A 25,023-nucleotide genomic window follows, 5' to 3' on the forward strand; every position below is an offset into this window, starting at 1 on the left:
TGGCTCCAAATATTGAATTATGAAGCATGAAAAGTAATTCTTGGGAAGCCCAAATAAAGAGAGAAAAAATGCTTGAGTTTTATAAGTAAACAGTAACATGTTCTCTAGCAAATAACTGGCCTATTGATTTCAGGCTTTTATGTCAAACAAGAACACACAGACAAATATGTAAAACATTAACTAACAGCAAGAGGTTGAAACAGTTTATATCTAAATTCAGGGTAAAATGGTTTCATAATCATTTAAAATGTATGTATATATACACACATTTTTACTTATTGAAATAGTTTATTCTTAAATATATATATACACAAAATAATTTTTATTGTATATACACAAAATATTTTTCGGAAATGCATTTTTAAATGGTTAGTAAAAACCTTGAAACTTTTGAAATATTTGTGATAGCCTTAAAAAATACTTCTGCCCCAGGTAACTTACATCCATTATCTCTACTGACTTCAGGTCCAACATTCAACTGTATATAAAGTATGCACTCCAGATTCTCACAGTAAGAGTGCTACACAACAGCACCAGTGACAAGATGGACAATCCTTAATGTTTCTGATTTTAAAAAAAAAGGTTAAGTACTAATCCCACTGAAAAAACTATGCCCATCTAAGTTATATATTGCCTGGCCAATTTTGCTTTAAATGATGATTTTTTACATAATTCATACTTTAAAAGCAAATACTAGTAGTGTTTAACATAAAAGGTATTTATGCCACCTGCTTATAGGCATACAATACATAAACTGTTCTAAGTTCTTTATGGCATTTTTAGGGACAAATAACAGATTCGTAATTCCTAACCTCACAAATCTGTACACTTTTGAATTTATAATTTTATCCATCATTTCACACTGATTAGCTCTAGAGTTTTAGTTTTAAAAGGGGAACATGTAGCATTTTAATGTTGAAGAAACTGATTGCATGTAATTGGTCAATCAAACCAAAATCACAAGCAAAGAATCATGACTGCAGCAGTAGACCTCAAATGTTTGGGAGAATATCTAAAAAATTGCATAAATGTATTACTTGCTATTATTCTGAAATGACAAAGTCTGTATAAATAACGTACTTTCATTGTGCAATTACTTGTGCAATATTGCAATAGCTAAAGTAATCTCATGCTATTTACTCAGTAGAAAATTTCCATTTGAGGATTCATTAATTTCTTCGTAATTGTCAAGCAACTGGAGTCACAAATTTCTACAGATCTTCTGTGTTCCTGAACTCTCATGACAGATGACAGAGTAAAAAAAAGTTAGAGTACTTTTTTTCCCCCAGTTCAGCCCAAGTCATCTTGCCTAATTCCTGTATGCGAAAAATATCTTCCATTGCTCCATCACCCTCTGTCCCTTCACTCAGCAAATGGAATACACATTGCCAAGAAAAAAAGAGCCTGTATCAAACAGGTTAAAATATTATGACCATCCAGAATCTCAGCTAACACTGTAAATAGTGAAATGAAGGCAAAATGCTTAAATTTGATCTGTTCTTTAAAAAGGCAGCTTTTCATGACCATTGCACAATGTGATGAGTTTTCAACATTTGAACTTCTCATAAGGATAAGCACTGTATGTCAGATCCTACTACCCCATCTCCCAGAGTTCGGTACTGCAGTTTCAGAAATTTCTTTTATATCAGGACTGACACAAGCACATGCATGTGAAAAAAGTCATAGGAAGAAGTTATTTTAAGAAAATAAAATTGACTGGTTCATTCAAAATCAAAAGCAAAATTCACTCCCATTGTTGAACCAAATGACCTAGGCTTAAACCCTCAACTAAAACTGTTTAGGTTGTTTCATTCTTCCAAATGCAAATTTTATGTTGCTTAAAAACACTTTCCCTAAAATTTGCTTAAATGTTTAACATCTTCCTCATCTCTACAACCCTTCCTAGTAAGTTCAGTTTTACAGAACTCCCATTTATATACTACAGTAGGTAGTGAAGAAAACATATAATCATTATACTAGGCTATTCACTGATTGCCTTCTCATGGCACTCAGGCAAGTGTACAAATATAAAGAGATACTGCTTTATTTTTCAGGGCCATGTTGAAGTGCATGTTCTTATTATTCCTGGTGCAAAACAAAATGATTTTCTGTGCCACATGAGACAAATCAAAATCTATGTTACTCTGTGCCATAGTTCAGAGGCTGCAGATCAACTGCTTGTGCAAAAGGACAGGAACAAGAAGCTGGGGGGCAAACTCCAGGAATTTTAAAACAATGATATTCTTTTAGTTTTATGTTCCCACATTTCTCTAGGTCCTAAGAGTAACTGAGTTGGACTAGACATCCTCTAGAGGTGCCTTCCAACGTGTATTATTCTATGATCTGCAGCCATAGCAATAAGGAAGAATGGCTGTATTTAAATATTTCTTGTAGAGATGTTTCTGGGCTCATTTTTGAACCTGGAACTTCCACTACCTTTGGGAATGTCATACCCACATACTTAGGCGTGAATTGATATTTGCCCTAAAACCATTTTTTTCACTTCCATTGCAATACACTGGAAATAAACACTGGAAAAAAAAAATTGTACTCTAATTTTATTAGCTCAAAACAATTTACACTCTATAACAAGATCTGTGGTGCATAATAAAATCCATATGCCAGGAATCCTTTGTATGTAGTACAAACGGGAGGGTACCATTCTACCAGAGCATTGCATGCTTCCAAAAATAAAAATCTAGTGACAAGTGATGCAAACATGAAACAGCAATACTAAACAGCATGCAATGCTTTAAAAGGTTACTAAGTCTACATTAACTTTACAAAAAATTCACAAACTATACTGAGGCATCCAAAATTTATTTTTAATCTCGCAAGTGTAAAGAACAGTCCAAACATTTTAGAACCATTTCAAATGCTGGTAATGCTTTGGATACTTTTTTGTATTTCAGAGCCAGATCCTACGGTATCAGTTCCAGAGTGGTTTACCGTCTGCAGTCTACTTTGGTCTCTTCTTGCTCCACCATTTGGAATTGCTGTTTCATTTGCTCTAGGGATGTATTTACTTGAGGAACAATTTTTGCTTTTTTCACCAGATGCACCACTGGATATTCTGCCACCATTACTTTTAATACGTACACTAGAATCAGAAAGTGAATGCAGACTGGTAACCAATTGCCTTGCTGAGTGACGTCCTTTTGCTTGTTCATTTTGTTTGACTCTCCTCTCAGAGAATGTTGGAGTACTATCTTGAGGCTTACCCTCTTTATTTTGGTTAACTGTTTGAGCTTTGTTTTCCTTCCATGAGCCTGGCTGGTACTGTTGCCCAGCAGCCTGAAGTTCTTGTATTTCTCTAAGAGCAGAGAAGGCATTATTCACAACCATCTGGGATTGAAATGTGCCAGGAAGAGAAACTTGGATGTCCCCAGCTCTGTTCTGAAGTAAGAGATTCCAGTGAATATACTGATGCAACGAGAGAAAAAAATCCAGTATTGCAACTGCCATATACTAAAATCTGTATAGCAAAATAAAGTCTTTACATAAGATAGAAAAGATTCAGAGATAATAGCAATCACACAAACTTTATTACCTTTCAAAGCAAGCGAGTTTCAGAAGATTGCTAGGGTGATAATGACACAGAGTAGGTATATTAGTTCCCCATCTAGCTTGAACTTTATACTACAGAAACGTGTCAGTTACACTGAAGCAGCCAAAGCCTAATCACGTCCATCATTCTGAAATACCTGTAATTCATTACATTTGCTCACAGTTCACAGTAGTGTGGTCCCAATAGTTTATTCCACAATACCTAGCTGCTACAAGAATTCAAGCTAACCAATACTAAGAGATAAGTATGAGAGTAGTGCAAGTGTTAGCTGAAGCTTTTTGTAATCCTCCTTTGCCATATATACTTAAAAAACGTTTTAAGCTCAAGCTTTTAATTGTAGCTGAATTAGAAAAAAAAATATTCAAACAAATTGCATGAACAAGTTAATTTCACAGTGCAGAAGAGTCCATTAGCTGAAAACATTGTGGCAAGCCAAACTATAAAAAAAGTCAAAGAATCTATAATGAGAATTGATCTATCACTCCAAATAATTTTAGCAGATTCAAACTGCAAAACTGGAAATTGCTTTCCAAACCATTAAAAAAAACCCAACACTTTTTACCATCATGTTTTAGAAGCTCATGGTGTTCTTGAGGAATTTGTAACACTTAATGGGGAAGACACTGGGTATAAGAAACATACTGGAATGCAGAATGATTCTTAGCATGACGGTTTTATCCAACTTGGACACAGTTGCAGGCTGCCAGTATCTTAATTTTTAATTGCCTTAAAAACTTATGCCTGGCTTTTTTTTTTTTTTTAAAGGGAACTTTTGTGCCTCCCTTGAAAAATCCAAAAAGTTTTCTATTTATTGACTTCATAGTAGAAACTAAAACCTTATGTTGTTAATATTGCAAATTGGTAGTTGCCTGAAATTCATGGCATGGCCCATGTAGAAATCTAACAGGACTAGACATATACACATATACTTAAAAGAAAATATGTGCTTTTCAATAGGCATATTGTACTACTCTCTACTATCAGACTAAGCTTTTTAAAACCACTATACATCATTATTAAATGTTTCCAAAAACCCTAGTCATGGTATTTTCCATTTTTAATGGATGCATATCACTATTGGAACTTCATATTTCAGAATAAGAAACAACATAATTACCACCAACACTTTCTTTAGTACATTACAAAATACTATGGTTTCTGTTCCACATGGTAATCACTTAAAAAGCTTATATTAATCATTGAATTATTATGTTCTGTATAAATACAGCTACAGCAAAAGATTGCAGTAACAACTTCATGGATCATTTGGTAATCATTACTTTCAGTCAGAGGGGGATAATAGCTGAAAACTACATTAAATCGCATCAAGTACATTGCCACTAGCATTCCCTCTATAGACTTACTTTGCTATTCTGGGTATGTTCTTGTCTTTCCTCTTCAAAAGACTTCTCCTTTAGCATGTTAGCAGGCTTACTGAGAGTAGAATTCATTTGTGGATGCCCCAAAAGACCAAAATCTGACTGGTCTATCCCAGCTAATACAGCAAGTTGTCCAAGTCTGTAAAATAAAGTTTAATAGAAAATGACACAAAAAATTCTTACCCTGTGAAAGACCTAAATACTAAAAACCAGAAGAAACAGAATCTGTTTGAAGCTTTGAACTTAGTTTTTCCATTATTTTTTGAGAAACCCAAAATAGCTTGATAGAGATGAAAACGAGTAGCTAAAGGTATTTTCCTGTCTTTGCACAAATTAGCCTGCAGGTTCAAAACTGTCAGTCTTCACTCAGTGTTATGAGGCTAAGAATGAAGTTCTCCCAGTTAGCACTGATCTCTGAGCAGAATGCTGGCAAGGAGATTCCCTGTCAGGGAGAATAAAGATTAAAACTCTATCACTCAAGCAGAAGATTGGTGCACATCTCCCAGACTCACATAATCTCTAACAGCCAAATCCAATTACATGCTTTGCACACACAGTCATGTTGTTTCACCTACCAGCGTACAAATTGGCCAAACCTACAACTTGGGTGTTTTAAGCCTCAATAAGAAGTGAGAAGTTGCAGCCATCAACTGATAGCACAACATATTATATTGTGCTGGTTTTGGCTGGGGTAGAGTTAATTTTCTTTATTGTAGCTAGTATGGAGCTATGTTTTGGATTTGTGCTGGAAACAGTGTTGATAATGCAGAGATGTTTTCATTATTGCTGAGCAGTGCTTACACAGCATCAGGCCTTTTCTGCTTCTCTCTCACCCCACCAGTGAGGAGGCTGGGGGGGGGCACAAGAAGTTGGGAGGGGACACAGCTGAGACAGCTGACCCCAGCTGACCAAAGGGATATTCCAGACCATATGACATCATGCTCAGCATATAAAGCATGGGAAGAAGGAGAAAGGGGAGGACTTTCGGAGTGATGGCATTTGTCTTCCCAAGAAACTTACGCGTGACGGAACCCTGCCTTCCTGATGGCTGAACACCTGCCTGCCGATGGGAAGTAGTGAGTGAATTCCTGGGTCTGCTTTGCTTGCGCGCACAGCGTTTGCTTTACCTATTAAACTATCTTTATCTCAGCCCACAAGTTTTCTCACTTTTACCCTTCTGATTCTCTCCCCCATCCCACTGTGAAGGAGGTGAGTGAGGGGCTGGCATGGTGCTTAGTTGCCAGCTGGGGTTAAACCACAACATATATATAGAAACTTACTGAGAAGAACAGTCTTTGTGATTGGATTTCTGTAACTTTCAGAGCAGTTCCCTATAATCATGAACAGATGTAGGGCCCACCTGAAAAACTTATATTTTATGTAGTGAAAAAGCATTTTTCCCTTCCTCCGAAGTTTGAAATTCATTCTTAAAGGAACTGCAACTCTACCAGTTGATTGGCACAAAATTAGAACACAGCCTCAAGGTGAACTTCACATTAAGTTACATTGTTACAATGTGGAGGTGGATGGAAGGAGGAAGCAGGGAGGGGGAATAAAAGCTTTTGTGGTCTCCTTTGAACATGCAGAGTAGACTACAATGTATCTTCGTATCATTCCTTCATTCTCCTGCACGAGATAGCCATGCCTAGCTACGTAAGTTCTCAAACCTGTTTTGTAAAGCTTAAGCTGAAATTTTTTGACAAATGGGAAGGATGAACCATCCTCTGAGAAACTGCAGGTACAGTGGTAGAGCCTTAAGACAAACTTCAATCAACGCTCTCTAAACACTCTCTAAAATATGTCAATCAATAACAAATAATCCAGATTTTAAATATAGAGGCCAGATTCATCCATCTAGATTTCTGCACTTCAATTAGTAAAAAGGGGCCCAAGGCAACAAGACACTTTCTGAAGCCAGTTCAACTGCATTTTGAGCCTTTCGTATCATGGGAATAAGGAGAGCCACACGTGATCCAATAAAGACTTGGAAACATACTTTAATAGAAGCTTTCTTCTCTTTTGGAATGGGCTTCTTGAAAGCCTTTCCCAAGGACAGATACATGAATTCAGCTGGACAGTGCTTGGATCATGTTTTTCCCACTAAGAGAAGACTAAACAGTAGGTACATAGTTAATTTTTCTTCCTTTGCTCTTTGCAAGTACAGTCCTAGAGATCTGGGGGGAAGAAGGCAGCATACTTCAATGGAAGGATAATTTTGGAAAGAGATCTTACGAGAAACAGTAAAGTGATAACCTACCCAGCATCTTTAAGGAGGTCTAAAAAAGCATGAAACTTTTGGAAAGAGTTCTCAATGCTGCCTAGAACACCTTCATCTTCCAAAATCATGTTTGTTACTGACTGTGCATGAAGAACGTCAGATAGGGAGGTATTTAGATTCCTTAATCTTGCATTTTCGACTTCCAGCTATGGGGACAAAAAAAAAAAAGGGGGGGGGGGGGGAAGGTGAAGTCATTTCTATCATTGTCAGTTAAAACAAAACCAAAATACCCAACGCCACCTTTGCAACCTATAGAGCAGTATCACAGAGATACCCCAAGTAACTGATATAACTGATACAGAGCTTCCCGTACCAGAAATATTCAGGGCACTATTACATTGAGATCTGTGCAGGTTTGTTTATCCAGAGCTGCAATTCTATGCTACCATAGTGAAATTACTCCAGGCACTCAAAACTACTGGCTCAGCACTGTCTTCAGTATGTACAGAATGTTGTAGAGCAAGTGCAAGCAGAAAAAACTAGCTTTCATATCACGTTATTTTGCATGTATTATATGACACATTAACACCAAAGAATTTATTTTACTAGTAAAACACCTTAATGAAGGCCAATGCTTTCCTTCTAGTCACCCCTCTATCAAAGGGAATGCATACTACCCTATCTCTCCCCTGCACTGTGTATCCCAAAATTGAAAGTTTAAGATGATCCAATTTTTCTTCACATTGAACATTAATCAAATCAATGACAAACTGAAAGCTGAATGATAGCAGTAGAATATGTTTGACAGAAACATTAACTCAGACACTCATTTATGGAATCACTGCTACCACAGGCCTTCCTTCTTTCAAGGACAAAAAGTAACAGAACTGTGTAGTGCGCTGTAGCTGTTCAACTAGCATCAAAATTAACAATTTTAGAGATTACTGCTACTTAGTTTATCCCTTCTCCTGAGACGAGGTGCTAGGTCCAAGCAGTCCAGCATGAGAGAGAAAGATTGCTTGTAAATGGTATTTAGCCTAAAAAGCATTTAAGTATTCAAACAACAGGCATCCAGCAGAGCCCACTGATGCACTTCACATTACAGGAGGATGGGAATGGCTGCACCAGAGGACTACAATGAACCTTGTAGAGCACAGAGTCCTTTGGGGATATCTGCTCCCTGTACTATGGGGTACCACTTGTTGCTCAAGTTCCAAAGGCTACCACCACTTTAATTCCACTTCAGATCACATCAAGAACCAAATCCATTCATTTACATTATCTTACACTCAACTCAATTACAAGAAATTCTGCTTATTGATGCAAAAGGATCTTTTTAGTTCAGCAACAATGGACGGAGGGGAAATAGACCTCACAGTTTAACTGTGACAAGTCTTTAGTTCCGTTCTGTCACAATGTGAAACTGCACTTCACAACAACTGGCGGCTATGGCCAACATGCTATGCAGAAAAACATCCAATATTTTTATTGTCTGCAGAAACAAAACTTAAAAATCAAAGGGACAGAATACGCCAAATTAAACAACATTTCCAACAAACAGCCTTTCAATGCAAGTTATGATAAAGAAGGTGGGAGACCTCAAAGAGCCATCCATCTGCTGCAAATTGCAAACAGATTTAATCACTTTCTCAAGAAAAACAAACATCAGGATGCCCCAGATCATAAGTAATACACCAAATGAATGAAGCACATTGAAAGAGTAGCTCGACCCAGAGTTCAAGGCTCTGGAATAGGATCAGGAGAACAAACACACATTACTAAATGCAGATTTCATCATTGCCCTTAGGCTAGGAAATGATCCATGTGACTTTGAACTGAAACTCTGGAAGCTACCACATTAGAGGTCATTGATAATTACTCCTAATTAAGCAAGTGGACAGTTTGATTGGTGCCTCCTTTAAAAGTAAAGATGACTAACAATTAATTATCATTACCTCCACTATCCGTTCCTCAGCCTTTACTCTGGCTCTTTGTTCTTCCTTTAATTTTTCCATGCATTCTTCTAGCTCCAACTATTGTAACACAGATAAACTATCATGAAATTTATATCAAAATGTCTGATCAACATGCAATTTTATACAAAAACTCAACATGTCCAATTAACAACTAGCACATAGCATTCCAAGCAACAACATATCTTCTACAAAAATACATGATGGAGGTCTACCAGTAGATAACTCTAGGATGCAAAAAGTTAATACAGAAAAGCAGAAGTAAGTGTGATTCACTTAACAGATTTGCAATATAGCAATAGATAACACGAGATTATAGCACAAGTCTCTCAGGTCTATGACATTACCATCAGGAATGTACATTCTTCTCTACTTCCTCTTCTTCCCCTTCACCTTTTCAAACCTCATTTTTAACTAAATGTGACTACCTCATCAAAAGCTTAAATCGGGCTCAGAAAAAAGTCCTTAGTAGCCATACCTGGATTTTCAGAATGTATTCTTCATCCAGGATTTTATTCCTTATTACAGCAGTAGGAATACAAAATTCTGAACTGTAAGAACTGTACTCTTTCCAATTGGTTTCACTGAGTTCTTCAGCAGAACTAAGTTTTTCACAATCCCAAGCTGTTTGAGTGAGTTAAGCAGCTTAGTGTTGAATTAACAATAACAAAACCAAACACAAACATCTAACAAATATATTCTAGTCTTATTCATGAGATGCCTACACTTGTATTTTAACTTTTAGTTCCAAGTAGTGAATCTCTCAGTTTCAGTGAACAGTAGTCAGGATTTGATAAGCAATACCATGTTTTCTCATATCATTGCAGAGCATTATCATCTTTAATTACAGCATCTGAAGTGGAAGAACAAATAGGAATTTTCAATCTTGCATGCCTTAACACGGTCTTCTGGTTCTAAAGGTGAAAACAGTTAAAATTATCAAGCTGCTCCATTTTTCAGAAGGTAACCTGTATGTACCAACAGTATACAAAGCTTACTCATTTCTCTATACACCTTCTGTACAGGCACATGTATGTAACATAGGCCACTGCTTTTTATACAGACCTTACCAGTCAGTTCTACAGAAGAGCAAAGATCCAAACAGTACTGAAATCTTTTGTTTACTATTAAAAGCTTATTCAAGAGCACTCTACTGCACTTCATACAAGCAATCAACTGAGAAGACTGGTGTCTAACATTATGCATAGTAAAAATAATCCTTCTACAAATGCAAAAAGGTCCTCACAGGCCTTGTAGGATGCAAGGGACTTTTGCATCTGATTCAAAGATGCAGGTTCTAAAATATTCTAGATACAGCCCTCCCAGTGACAACCACTGAGAGTGAAGATTAAGGGTCTGTCACTATTGTCCAGTAAAGCTCACTCCTAAGATCCCTAGCCTGGTATCAGCCAAGCTAACCCTGGAAGTAGAAAGCCAGTCATATCTGTATCAGCTGAACACACAAGAAAGACTCTCAGAGGTCAGAAGGTATAGGAAAACCACATTTCAAAGACAGTATTTGGGAAGAGATTTAACAGTACCAAACTGCCATGATGTAACAAAATCATGTCCAGGCATGGCGTTGGGGGGACACCTCCAAGGAGAACCCTCAACAAATACCACAATCTTACTGCAATCTGCCTCAGAACGTGTAGAAATAATAGGAGCTAGAAATCCTTTTATAGATACAGAAGCACACCACAAAGTAGCGACCATTGTGTTCTACATTCACAACTTGACATGTAAGCTAGAATCCTGTAACCTAGCTTTGAAGATCAGTCACAGGTACCACAGACTTGAACTCTTACAGTTCCATTTATAGTGTGTGCAGATATATACATATATATATATATATATATGTATGTATTTTAAAGTTTCTGGGGTGTAGGTTTTTTTGGCAAGCAACTCTACTTTAGAAACCTTAGTTCTATAGTATTTTTGCTGTGGACAGACTTCAGACAATTCTAAAGGTGACAGCACTGACCTTTTTCTTCAGATTGCTGGTTTGTATTTTCAAAGGGAAAAAGCTTAGAAAATAGTTGAATTATCAAGACTTTTTAAACAGAAATTTGGAAGTTTTGTGTAAACTTGATTTATCACACCGTAGATGTACACAATATTTGATGGTTATGGGCTGACTTCATAAAAAAAATTGACAAACACTGCAGCTACATCTCCTCATAAGCAGTAATCAGAAGCCTACATTTAAAGGAAGATGCCTTGTACCTCGGCAAACATATTTGTCACCATTAAATTACAAGTATACGTACACTTTAGTCTTTGATTTGCTTTTGAGAAATTGATTAGCTTACACAATCTGCTAGTCTTTGTACAGAAAAAAAATCATTAAAATACATCAGAGCTACATGTACATTCAAGCTACAAGACAGCCTTCTAGTAGTGCAGTGCAGAAAGACAGCACTGACAGCCTTTAAGATGAAGTTGAATAGCAAATATATCTGTAGACCTCAGAACTACTGTATGCAATATGACTACTCACCACTAGAGAGATATAAAACTGAAGTTTAGAAACTAAAAATATAAAAAAACTTCAGTAACTAATTAGCCATGTTTTTATACTCGATTACATCGTTGTCCCTATTTTTAAAAAAGAATTATAGTGCAATTTCTACTTCTATGTAATTTACATAGTATTCATGTGTAGAAAGAGTTACCCTGCTAACTATATTAAGGGTGAAGTTCACCATTTATATCCTTAGTTAAAATTTCAAAATCTGGGAGTTTCTTCAACTACATTCTTCAGAAGCAATTCTGACATTTCAGACTCCCACTAGTGGAAGGAAAGAATATTTATCAGTTCTTATTTTTCATTTAAGCAGATATTAAGCTTTTAATTAGCCAAGGGATTTTTTTAAAAAATGAAAACACAACTAATATTGTTTCACTAAGTAGTATGCTTAAAGCCCCTTTTCGAGCAGAAAGATGCAGAGAAGTTTTCAAGGACTTGCATACTGAAGCGAAAGCCTGGTCATTCTGTCACATCCAGAGATGTCTGGAGAGCTTTTTTGGCACAGTGGCAGTTTAAGGAGTTCCCACCTCTTACTGTTTATTCCCACTCTGCAATCCCATCACTGTTCTAGCACAGCTGGTTGTCCCACTTCACTGAAAGGCTGTGCCAAGGCCTGCTACAGCCAAGTACACTGGATTACTTTTCAGCTAGATCAGTTCCTTAAGTCAGTTCCCCTCTCAAGCAGCTCTTCAGTAAGAGCTATTTAATGACAGTACCTAAGCCAAATTAACTCAGATAAAAAGGGTCCTCCACTTCCCCTCTCGCATTACCAGCCATAGACTTCTGCCATTTACCGTGCTCCAGTTCTGGAACACACCCAATCACATAAGCCAATGTGAGTCATTAAGATGGCTAAAAACTAACCTGGAAAAATATCACAGAATGGCTGAGGTTGGAAGGCACCTCTGGAGGTCATCTGGTCCAACCTCCTGTTCAAGCAGGGCCACCTACAACAAGCTGCCCAGGACCGTGTCTAGATGGTTTTTTAGTACCTTTAAGGAGGGAGACTCCACAACCTCTTTGGGCAACCTGTGTCAGTGCTCAGTCACCCTCACAGTGAAAAAGTGTTTCCTTGTGCTCAGAGGGAACCTCTTTTGTTTCAGTTTGTGCCCATTGCCTCTTGTCCTGCCACTGGGCATCAGAGAAAAGAGATGGGCTCTGTTCTCTTTGCACCCTCCCTTCAGGTATTTATATAGATATGATTGCCCTGGAGCCTTCTCTTCTCCAGGCTGAACATTCCCAGCTCTCTCAGAATTTCCACATAGGAGACATGCTCCAGTCCCTTAACCACCCTTGTGGCTCTTCACTGAGCTCTCTCCAGTATGCCCATGTCTCTCTTGTACTGGGGAGCCCAGAACTGGACACAGTACTCCAGGTGTGGCCTCAGCAGCACTGAATACATGGGAAGGATCACCTTCCTCAGCCTGCTGGTAACATTCCTCCTAATGTAGTCCAGGATGCCATTCACCTTCTTTGCCACAGGAGCACATTGCTGGCTTGTGTTCAACTTGGTGTCCACCATGACCCCCAGGGCCTTTTCTACACACTACTTTCCAGATGGTCTGCCCTCAGCATATATTGGTGCATGGGGTTATTCTTTCCCAGGTGCAGGAATTTGCACTTCTTGTTGAACTACATGAGTTTTCTCCACATCAGTAAGATAAATCAACTTGCCTTATGATCAGATAAACATGAAAAAAGACATAAGAGAGAAAGACTGAAGCAAGAAATGGAAATGCACTAAGGGACAGAAGGGAAATAGACCTCACAATTCAATGGCGAGAAATTGTTAGTTCGCTTCTGCCATAAGGTGAAATGATGCTTTGCATCAACGTAACAAAAAGGATGGGTGAGGCACAGCTGCAGTTCAACACTGCTTAAACAGTGCTGTCAGATATGCAACCATGGCCTAAAGAAGTATTTTGGTTTCCAAATTCAGAAAATCAGGAAAATCTGGACCTTTACAAGCACAGGAAATTTAGAACCAATTTTGGGGTAGGCTCCTAAAATTTGTAGTTTCACCTCCCAGGAAGCTCAAATTAATCACAAATTATCCCTTCCTTACAGTTGCTCCGTATGTAATACTACAGGTAACACTGACAACATAGGTCAATATGACAACTCTTCCTCAAAGCAGAAAACACTGTCTGCCTCAGCAGTGTGTCCTGAAAGTAATATTCTTCCCCCTCCAAACACCAAGAATAAATACGTCAAGTGTTTCCTGAAAGCACCGTCCCTGCTGCATAGAAGTTTTTGGTGCAATATGCACATGACATGGAATTCCATGATTCCAGACATAATGCTCTTGATGAGAAGTTGAAGCCACTGCACAGCACATCAACATATTGCACACAAACGCTAATATGAAATCATCTACAAAGAAGAAAGCTGCTATACAACTTTAAGTCCCAGCAACACATGAAAACCTTGACAATTTTCCTCAACAGAAGTTCTAGAGAGAAAAAGGGTTAGGCCTGAAGAAAAAGTATACATCAGCTGAAAAAAAGGCAAGTAGTTATTTATGCAGTTTTCGTACATTTTGCCTTCCACAGTAACTCTGAGGCATTCTCAATTCTCCCATTACATACAGATGCACAAGTTAAGTTTCAACTTCACTTCGCTTACATGAAGACAGCTATATGGTCTTAATATCCACCCAGTGTGGTGCTCTATGACAACCACCACCAAAAGCAGACTGACTATAGGTCTTATTTTTAGCAGTATTCATTTGGCAGCAGTGCAGATGCTCCAAACAAAATTCAAACCCTAACATTTCAGAAACAACCCAGTTACTCTGCCTGAGGGTGTTACTTTACAATAGTGCTAGATTACCTCAGCAGCATTACTGAGCCACTGAAACACACTCTTTGTTTTCGCTTCCTTTTCTAAGAACATTCCCTCTCAAGACATTTGCAGCAATAGTCAGTCTTGCTACTGCTGTTTTTTTAGAACTATCAAAAAAGTAGAGGGAATAAAAAAGCAAATGAAAAAAGTTTGTTATCAAGCTCAATTATAAAATGGAGCTTTAACACACTTTCAGTTATTTTTAAAATTATTTTTACGCAACAATCATTACAATATTTTAGCTCTTAGAAATAACATTAAATTACATTTACAAAGGAAATACTTGGAAGGAAATACTAGGAAGGAAATACTACAGGCAATAACACTGATCAAAAGATTTGTGAACTACGATTCAGGACTGGAACAGAGAAATTACGCATATTGCAGCTGTGTGTATTAAGTGAAGTCTTCCTTATTATAGCCCTGATTTGACAATAAGCTTATAGCATACATATCTTCATTAGAACTATTCAGAGATCGGAAATTCAGTGCATATCTGACACACATGTTTTGAAATGGCAGCCTGTATGACAGACATAATGCAGGATAATGAAGTTATTCGGAAATCCCACTCCATGACTGGTTATTAGCTTAACCATAATCTTCTGAATAAAACATGGTTTAATCAATACAATTTGCCTTTATGGAGTTTAAGGCACAGAACAGGCTTCTTACCTGTAATTGTTGGTACTTTGTTACATTAATCTTATCTAATGATTTTGCCAGATCAGGATGATGGATAACATCATCTAAATCCTCTGTGTCTTCAGTTTCAGATGTAGAAGCGCTTTCTACTGTCACTTTCACAGGAATACCTGTCTAATTACATCAGAAAAGAAAAAAACACCCACTCCCAGCATTACACTGTGCAATAAAAATCAAAGATTAAATAGTACCAAAAGCTTAATTTAAATGCAGTTGTTTCCCAGAGTCCTTTACAATGCATATACATTGTCCAGCTATGCAATTTTGAAATAAATGTGCATTAAACAATATTAAAAAAAAAAAAATCACATATGCATATATTGGGTATAGGTGGCAAGGATTTAGTAGCAGGGGCCTGCAGGGGCAGCCCCTGCAAGAAGAGAGCAGGGGCAGCCTCGTGCCGGACACAGCCGGTTCCAGCCGGCTCCAACCAGCCCACACATGGCAGGTGGAGAGGGGGCGGCGCCTCCGGGAAAGCAGGTGTAGGAAAGGGAAAAAAATGCCGGCCGGGCAGAGAGAAGGGAACAAAAAGAGAAAGAGCAGAGGGAATGCCAGGCTTGGAGGAGGAGGAGGTGCTCCATGGTGGACTGATACCCACACTCCAGCCCAGGGAGGACCCCATGCCAGAGTAGAGGGATGGGCTGAAGGAGCTCCAGCCCATGGACAGCCTGTGCCACAGCAGGCTTTCCTGAAGGACTGCAGCCCATGGGAAGCCTATACCACAGCAGGGGATAAGTGTGCTGGCTTCAGCAACCACCAGACTCTTCTGTGAGCCAATTTAATTCATTAGTACACACTAATGCTTCTCCAGCTTTTCTCTCGTGGGTGGGGGGGGAGGTGGAAATGAGATGCAAAGGAGAAGGAAGAAAGAGGGGATTTTCCGCCCCCCCCATCCCCCCCCGCTGGTACGTTTACAATAGCGGTTCACAGATGCGTACAAACACAAGTATGTAGTCCAAAAGCAAAAGGAGGAAAGAGAGGAAGGAGGGAGCAGAACCTTTCAGAGAAAAATGCTGTTAATTCTCCTTATTGCCTCTGGAGGGATTGTGCCCATACTCCAACCCAGCTTGCTCATAACGCTAAGAAACCAAAAGATAGTAATACAGAAATGTGAGTAAACTAAGTATCAAAGAAGTTTCAACCAAATGCTGATGTAAACTATTATTCTGCACTTCTATGAGAGAGAAACTTTAAAAGTATGTTCCACTCTTAACTTTCATCTTTTTTCAGGCATTCATCTAGTAAATAAACCATCATATGAGAGAGTACCTGAATCTTCACTGGTAATTCTTCGGTACTATCCACTGGCCCCCCTCTAAAGTCAGAAAAAAACACTTTTGAGAAAAGTAACTTTATAATATCACCATTGCTACTTCCATTTCCAAACACAGGATTCTAGCACAGGTGAAGCAGTAAGAGTAAAACCAGCATCAGACACTGCACTGTATCCCTTTAACTGTCATTACATATTTATTTTGTTCTATTAGTACTCCTACTTACTCATGAATTAGAGCAACATTACTGGATTCTAATGTTAATATCTTCAATAGGCATCTTGCTTAGTTAATTATTATGAACTAAAGTCAACAGGAGAATTTCATGTTCAGCATTTTGAAAAACAAGTTTAATAAAAATAGTTATGATAGAGCATTAAGGAATTTTTTGTTTAAATATTTATACAGCTTCCATTTTGAGAGGCGAAGGTCTAGGCAATACATAAAAAAACAAAATAAAAACTGTTTCAAAAGGAAGCATGATAACAATATTATGGCTTCCATGTTTAACATTATTTTTTTTAAATTTTACTTCACACATCTTAGATGATCGCAATAATTATGCTGGCACTGGGGGAGACAGAGCAGAAAGAAGAGGTGGAAAAAGTACCTAGACACCTTGAACTGGATGCCAAATCAACTACACTACAAGCTTAGAAAACTAAATTGCATCTTCAGCTATAAGTCTGATAAACCATTAGTAACAAGAGAACAAACAAGCAAGGTAGGTTTGGTTGTTGGTGGTTTTTTTGCTACACCTGAATATTCCTATGGCCATCAAATTATATCTTTTTGTGTATTTTAAAAACTTACTGGAATAGGATTTATGTAACATCCTCAAAACTTATATAAAACAGAAAAAAAAAATTGATCCAATATGAAATTCTGCATGTAACTTTCAAATAAGTATCTTAAAAAACTAACACTGCTCTCTACTACATTTGTCATGCAGGTTTTATGCTTTAATATTTTCCCCTGTACTATGAAAACCTCACCTGCATCTCTTTGCACGTTCTGCAGTCCGCCAAGGAAGGAAGCCTTTTGTGCCCGGTGGTAGTGGTTTTGGTGAGTAACTGTCTTTCACAGATGTATTTTTTTTCCCAGGACTTACAGACTTTTTAGATGGTAATCCTGTATTCAACAGCAAGAATAGGAGAAAAGAGAATTCATTATACTTAGTTATTTACATATAAATTCACAGCCTACTGTTCATAAGTAAAATCTCCTATGTAATAAAAGGGTCCATAGGAAATCTACCTTTCAGCCTAATTTTGCTGAAGTGTTCAAAAACTTTTGTTTTTCTTCCCAAAAAGAGCAGCAGACAGCTTGTCTGCTTGCAGTTATAAACTGGTACGCTTAACTGCTATATTAGCTTGATGCAAGTAAGACACGCTGTTATTCAAAAAAGGAACCAAAGTTTTGTAGCTAAGGAGGTTTATCACATTACTAATTTCAGATACCCAACTTCATTGTCTCAAGTAGGAGCTTAGACAGTCCACGTAGACATTAAGGCTACCTATGTGCTTCAACTTGCCCCCTAGTGGCTTTAGTGTGAAGAATGTTGGTTTTGTAACTGACAAAATGCTTGAAGCTAAAGCTGGTACTCACACTGGAACACCAGCAATATCTTCACTTAAGAGGAATAATAATGAAGTCATGTTCACTAGTCCAGTCTTTTTTTCAGTCATACACTACCACTCAAAGTAGATTCAGAATAAATACCTAGTGGGAATGATCACTCTATCCTAGGTTCTGTATCAGTCAGAAACCAACAAGCCCAGAAAACAGTTCACCTAGTATTTCATACAGTTAAACTAGTGAGAACTCAGGTTACTGTTTCTCTGAGCTCAATAAAACAACTAATTTTGTAACGATATAGAAATGCATAACTGTGGAATGGGATTCCAAATTTCAGTTCATTCTCAACAAGTAAATAGGATAGAATAGTTTTCACCTCCTGACTCCCTCCCTCTCCTTTTTTAAAAAGACAAACAAAAAAAACCCCAAACACACCACAACTATATTTGAGTCAGGCTGCTTCTTCTTCCATCACCCCGATCACCACAGTTTATTTGTACGAAGACTTCAATTTGATTTATGCTTACCTCTCTGCTTCCAGATAACTAGAGCAAAGATGAAAGACAGCCAAATGTATTACAGTGGAATTTTTAGTAACTTACTGAAAAATAGTGTATTGCAGCTATCAGTACTTAATTATAAATATTCAAGATACCTATGTTATTTTAAACAAACTATTTATAATAGGTTTACATTAAGTTAAAAAAAAAATAAATCTTAGAACATTTTGTACATCAGTAAAAAAATGCATGCTTGCTTGTTCTGGCAGAGGACGATCTGCTACAGAAAGGTTACAACATCAGAAGAACTAGGCAACTTACTACTGCCAAGCTTCCTAGAAGAGAAAGCTTGTGGAGAGGATGCACTCAGAATAAATAAGTGCAATGCTTCCACATATTTAAGTCAGCATATCCTACCATTTTTCCAGCCATATATCTAGCAGCACTAAAAACAAAATCAGCTTCCCTATAGAAACCACTGATGGTAGAAGACACATTAAGAATAAATGGAATTTTTTTTAAGACAATTATTCTGCAAAACACTGACATTTAGATATATTGTATATTTTATAATTAAAGCTCTTAAAACATTAAAAGACTATTTTGTAGAAAAATTTACAGAGAAAATAAAGACAGTATTACCAATACGAATAGTAGCTTTTCCTTTTCGACCACTTCCTAGGACAACAGTTCTTTTCTTCGGTCTTGTTTTCAGAGCATCCTTGGAAGACGGAGACGTCAGCCACTTATACTGGAATTTTTGGTTTTTTTTTTTTTGAAAAGAAAGACAAATTAGTGTAGTAACTGATATTTAAAGAGGCGGTCATTTAAGATCAGAGGAGGTTTTGCCAGATATATGGAGAACACTGCTAGTTACAGAAAACTTAATAATAAACTGTAAAATTAAGGAAAAATAAAAATCCCACAAAGCCCCAACTCAAACACAGATTGAATGTGAGTCTGAGTGCCACGTTGTAAGAAAGTGTTCCCAGAACACCTCTATGACATCCCATGCAATATTTTCCTTTCTCCTGTGCAAAGCACTTCTCCTTTTATAGCAAAAAAAAAAAAAAAGGCATCAACCCTATAAAAAGGAAACTCTGGCTTTTGCATTTCATTCTCAGAAAGCTGGCTTGCTAGGAATGACTGGCTCAGGCCAAAGACATCCAGAGTAACGAAGGCTTCCCTAACATGATTTTGTATTACCAATAAAGTTAATATTTTTAAAAATAGGAAGTTTAATTTTCAATGCCTGGAATGAAAATTCATCCTTACACAGTAAAAGCCTCCAAACTAAAATTAAGACATAGTGATAATCAAAGGCAGTTGCTGTACTTCAAACTTCATTTCCTTACAGCAACAGCTCTATTCTTAAAAGTTCCCCTTTCTCCATTAAAAGTTTTATTATTCCAGGTAGATATTCTTAAGTTACACTCTCATTTATTCTTTAGTGTGCATCAAGCTATAGTTAGTACAAAGTCCAGTGCTGAAGCAGCCATCGAAGGAAATGCAGTTGCTATTAACACAAAGCTTCTCTCGGACAACTCTAAACCCCACATCAGAGTACTAGGAACAGTATGCCAAAGTTATTCCCACCTAATGCCCAGGGAAGATTAAAATGCCATTACTGTGCTCTAACTAACCAAGTTTAGTCCAAGTTTATCATTGGCAAGAAAAACTTTTTTTTTTTTTTAAAAAACTCTGGACTCAGACAACCTTTTATAAGTTTTGCTGTGTCTACAGCTGGATCTAGCTCCTGACACAAGTGAATTGTTCATTTTAAACTAAAAAACAGACAGAAAAAGTAAAATTAAATTGTAAACTTCTAAGAGCAAGCGTATCTTAATTTTGCTTTACTACACACATAAGAGAGCAGCTATACTAGGTTAAACCTAAAGTTCATCTAGGCTAGTAGCCTGTCTCTTGTCTAGGCGCCTGCTGCTGTTGTACATCATCTAAGTATAAAGACAGCAAACATATTAAGACAGTGTTGAAAAATTACTTGAGCTGAGACTATGAAAGCAACTTGTTTTATAGACAAGTTCAGTGGATTTTTCCTTTAAGTTATTCAGTCTCTCTCAGAATCTACACAAACTTTCACCACCTATTACATCCAATCATATCTATGATTACAAGCTACTATGCTAGCTACACAGTGCTGCTAGGATAATACAACTTTCCTGTTTTAGCTGCCCATCAAATTTAAAGGCATCAATTAGCAGTAGGCATCTCTTCTTGCAAACTTGAAAACCCAACCCAAAAGGCAAGCACCTACATGCTACTGAAAAGCAAAGGGAAACAACCAGTTTTTATGCAGAACAGGATGGAAGGGCTGCTGTGACTGGTATCCAGTAAGCAAGTGCTGACAATACATTACAGGCTATTTGTGGCAGCCAAGACATGATCTTTTGTAGTTATGATGGGTTATTATTATGAGGCCATTCAAAAGCCCACCGAATTTCTCTTTTTAAAGCAACAGAGAAGCACCTTAATATATTTTCTGCCTAAGCAAAACCACGGAGTTGACACAACAGGTGCCATGATGAGTGGTACAGAATGGAGCTCTGCCACTTCCAAGTGGCAAACAAATTCAACACTTCACTGAGTTTCACTCATAAGAGTTATGACAGTTTGCCTTTGGCAGGATAAAAATCTGAAACTAGAGGTAGGTGAAACTGGAGGCAGTATTAGGGATGATCATCCATGCAACTCTTTAGTTATCTGTGGGTGAGATATAATATAAGTTAGGCCACTTGCTGCAAAAGTGACAGATTAGTTTCACACAGAAAATTACATCTTATACCTTGTGTTCAAGAAGTCTCTACACATAGGCTAAACTTAGTCCAATTGATTCATTTTCTCTTAATATGACATCCAGATCTCTAGCAAATACAATAGGTTAAAAAAAAAAATCCCTACTAAATTAAATAATTTCAAAGATAGATACGCACATTTTCTCCACTACAAAAAATGGACCAGCACATCCTTTTAAAACCTCACAGGTCTGGAGGCAGCACACAGATGACAAAAGGAAGCAATGTAGATGCTAACTGACTGTATTCTGTTTGACAAGCTTAAGCTACAAAAACCAAACATTGCTTCTTTAAATTTGTAAACTTAGTCTATAATGGATCCTCCATAAAAGAATTCATGGAAAACCTGAAAAATAAGTGAATTTTTTTGTATTATGCTAAAATTTGTTGAAAGTAGAAAGAACCACAGGGTTAGTTACATCCAGAATTTAGAATATGCCATTAGGACTCTCACAAATACACTCTTAAATTGTATTTACTTGTACGTTGACTTTTTTAACTCATACGGCTGAATTTTGACTATTGGCAGAAGGAAGAAACAGTCCTTGCAGTTCTTTCTGCAACAGAGCTTAGCAACAATTTGTCTTCATTAACACCTGTGACTATTTGCTAATTTATTCCCTGAGTTTTTAATCCTAAAAAAACCCCAACCAAACACAACAACAAAACCAAAAACCACAAAACAACACACCACCAACACCCACACGCAACAAAACAAAACCCCATATTGCTGACTTTCAATATAAAGCACATCAAGACACTACCTCAAAGAAACTCAACTGATTTCTCTTTATAATATCCAGGCTTCCGCAACTGAGCTCAAAACCAAATGTAAATCCTAGATTAGAGTAGTAACTGTTTCAGTTTCAAATGCATATCAACCTCAAGATCAAATGTTTGCATTCATCTTGTTAAACAGGTGGATTACTTCTTTTTGAGTGTCTGCACTGTTCCCATGATAAACAACAAATGTTATTTACAACAGCCTACTCACAGAGTTTAGGAAATAAAGGATCTAGGCTGGTTTTATTTGTGGAAGAAGCAAAGTTACTTAGCAAGCTGGTGGTCATTCATTTTGTTAACAAAGGTATATTAGCAAAGGTTGCTTGCTTTTTCATTCATATTGTTAACAAGGTATGAAGAATTACTAGCATTGCCAGTAAGGCTTAAGATACTGCACTACCTGGATGAACATAAAACAAATGTCTTGAGTTGAGTGATCTCCTAGTATATGGGAGATTCCCCAGAAAGTTGCTTCTTTTCACGATTCAACTTTCCAATCACCTTGAGCATCTCAAGGCAGATGATATTTTCATGTGATCCCTGCAACATTTTGCAAGTGTTGACTGCATCTGCCAAGGAGAAAGAGTACTCCTTCACCACCAACCTCAATTTCTCCAAAGAAGTCTTTAAGAGATTGGAGAACTGTATTAATCCTCAAGGAATTATACACACAAACTTCTCAGTTTATTAGATACTCCCTACAGATCCACAGCTCTGACTTTTAAACCTTTTCAAAACCAAAAGAGCAGCAAGTTCAAGGACTGCGATTGTTGCAGCTCTGTGAAAGCAAGAACAAGAATACACTCATTTGTTTGGTGTCTCCTTTGGGAACTGAATCCAATTTCTGTGTTATAAACAAAAGACTCAGTGTTTAAACAGTACATCTAATCACAAATGGTCCAGATAGTTTATGCATGTTACTGTAAACTCTCCATGGACTATTAGATAAAGATGGCAAGGGGTACTGTACTTCAACTAAACTCTGGTTCCTTAGATGATTAGCATCAGAAAGGATAGCTTTGAGTAACTTAAAAAAATCGTAACTATGTAAATTATTGTCAAAAAATAAGTTTCAAAATAAACTAAGTTTTAAATTTTAAATTGTGATTTCCTTTACTTTTTAATGAAAAGTTATTATTACCATGTTAACAAGAAAGACACATGTGATAGAAAGCCTTCCAGCAGTCCAGCAGCAATATTTACTTAATGTTCTACAGTAATGCCCAAGTATACACACACACACATTTCCATTTTTCTTTTCATTAAATGGATATCCTGGTTTTATTATGGTACACCTTAAATTACATAAGAAATCATACAAAATGCCCAATACAATATCATGTTGCTGCAAGTGTTTTTAGTTTGTCCCTTCATAGTGTTTTTTTGTTTGTTTTTTAAACTGCTTAAGAGTCAGACTTCTGTTTAACTAGAACAGCTTAGATTTGGTTTAGATTCATTCTGAACAAAGTTGTTCTTTTAAAGAAAAAAAATGCAACGGCAGTTACAAAGAAAACCCTAAACTCACTCCAAAATGCCTAAGACGTACCTCTGAATTAGCACTATTTCCATTCATAAGAGCTCTTTCAATAATGTTTTTCATCATAACGTGATCTAGAATGAATTAAGATATCTTATTAAGAATTTCCTGTATGAAACAAGTATTTATGCAAACAAACAGATCATTGAATGAGCAGTACACATTACCTACCCTACTTGCTTCCCCATTTTAAAAATGTTTACAAAATGCTGTTGCAGGCTTTTCCCCCCAGAGTTACTGAAAAAAAAAAAAAACCCAAAAAACAAACCCACAAAAAAACCCAAACACCAAACCCCACAACCACAAAGAGGACAAAGGTAGATACAGATACATACCAATTAATGGATTTTTTCTTATGTCAAGTACCACTAATGTTGTATTAGTTTGAAGAGCATCTAATAATGACCTTGCTCCTTCATTGGATATTCCACACTGCTGCAAATCAAGTGCTAAAATGTTTAAGGAGGTAAACAAAAATATTCAGTGGCATAACCTGTAATCAGTATCTAACACAGTTAATCCACACCTGCTGAAAACCACCATTTCATAGAACACACAGCATGAGAAAATAGGACATGATGACAACCGCCATGTGTAAAAACAAGAATATTACTTTCAGAAAAGAAAACTAGAAATTTATATCAGTATTATAAACATTAAGAAATAACTGCTAAAAAACTGCAAAGGAAGGAATATAAAAATCACAGTTAAGTCACTGTTCTTGACAATTCCTAGTAGATATAATATTCCCAGGCACCAATTAATTCAACTGCCCAAGGTAACATCATATGTAAAACCACACAACTTAGGTCTAAGAAGTCTGAGTCAATGCTTCTACAAGTTCATTGCTTGCACACATCAATAAGTTACATGGTTGCCATGAAATATTACTATCATGGCTTTGGTGTTTATTTCACATTGTGCATGTGCAGTATCACAGAATGGTTGAAGTTGGAAGGGATCTCTGGACGTCATCTTGCCAAACCCACATGCTCAAGCAGGCTCACTTAAAGCCAGTTGCCCCATACCATGTCCAGACAGCTCTTAAAGACCTCCAAGGAGGAAGACTCTACAACCACTGCGGGCAACCTGTGCCAGTGTTCAGTCACCCTCACAGTATGAAAGTGTTTCCTGACATGCAGAAGGAACCTTCATTGTTTCTGTCTGTGCCCACTTCCTCTTGACCTGTCACCAGGCACCACTGGAAAAAGCCATCTTCTTTAGAGCCTCCCTTCAGATATTTATACACCTTGATAAGACCTGCCCTGAGCCTTCTCTTCTCCAGGCTAAACAGTCCCAGCTCCCTCAGCCTTTCCTGAAG

At 37.3% G+C, this 25,023-nt stretch overlaps 1 protein-coding gene across 4 annotated transcripts in view; it reads right to left on the minus strand.

Moving 5' to 3' along the window:
• Positions 1–2,540: 2,540 nt before the first annotated feature.
• Positions 2,541–25,023, minus strand: part of CEP78 (centrosomal protein 78) — a 29,417-nt gene continuing 6,934 nt past the window's right edge. For 3 of the 4 annotated variants that reach the window (XM_052777683.1, XM_052777685.1, XM_052777682.1), the window contains exons 7-17: positions 24,038–24,151; positions 23,712–23,776; positions 19,212–19,320; positions 18,597–18,614; positions 17,487–17,622; positions 16,487–16,532; positions 15,188–15,331; positions 9,121–9,198; positions 7,205–7,371; positions 4,933–5,086; positions 2,541–3,396 (exon numbers count right to left, since the gene is read on the minus strand). In XM_052777683.1, coding sequence (XP_052633643.1) covers positions 2,872–3,396; positions 4,933–5,086; positions 7,205–7,371; positions 9,121–9,198; positions 15,188–15,331; positions 16,487–16,532; positions 17,487–17,622; positions 18,597–18,614; positions 19,212–19,320; positions 23,712–23,776; positions 24,038–24,151 — 1,556 coding nt within the window. In that variant the 3' untranslated portion in view covers positions 2,541–2,871. The remainder of the gene's footprint in view (positions 3,397–4,932; positions 5,087–7,204; positions 7,372–9,120; positions 9,199–15,187; positions 15,332–16,486; positions 16,533–17,486; positions 17,623–18,596; positions 18,615–19,211; positions 19,321–23,711; positions 23,777–24,037; positions 24,152–25,023) is intronic. The other variant, XM_052777686.1, reaches the window with a different exon arrangement.

The sequence above is a fragment of the Harpia harpyja genome, chromosome Z (assembly GCF_026419915.1).
Source record: "Harpia harpyja isolate bHarHar1 chromosome Z, bHarHar1 primary haplotype, whole genome shotgun sequence".
Lineage (NCBI taxonomy): Eukaryota > Metazoa > Chordata > Aves > Accipitriformes > Accipitridae > Harpia > Harpia harpyja.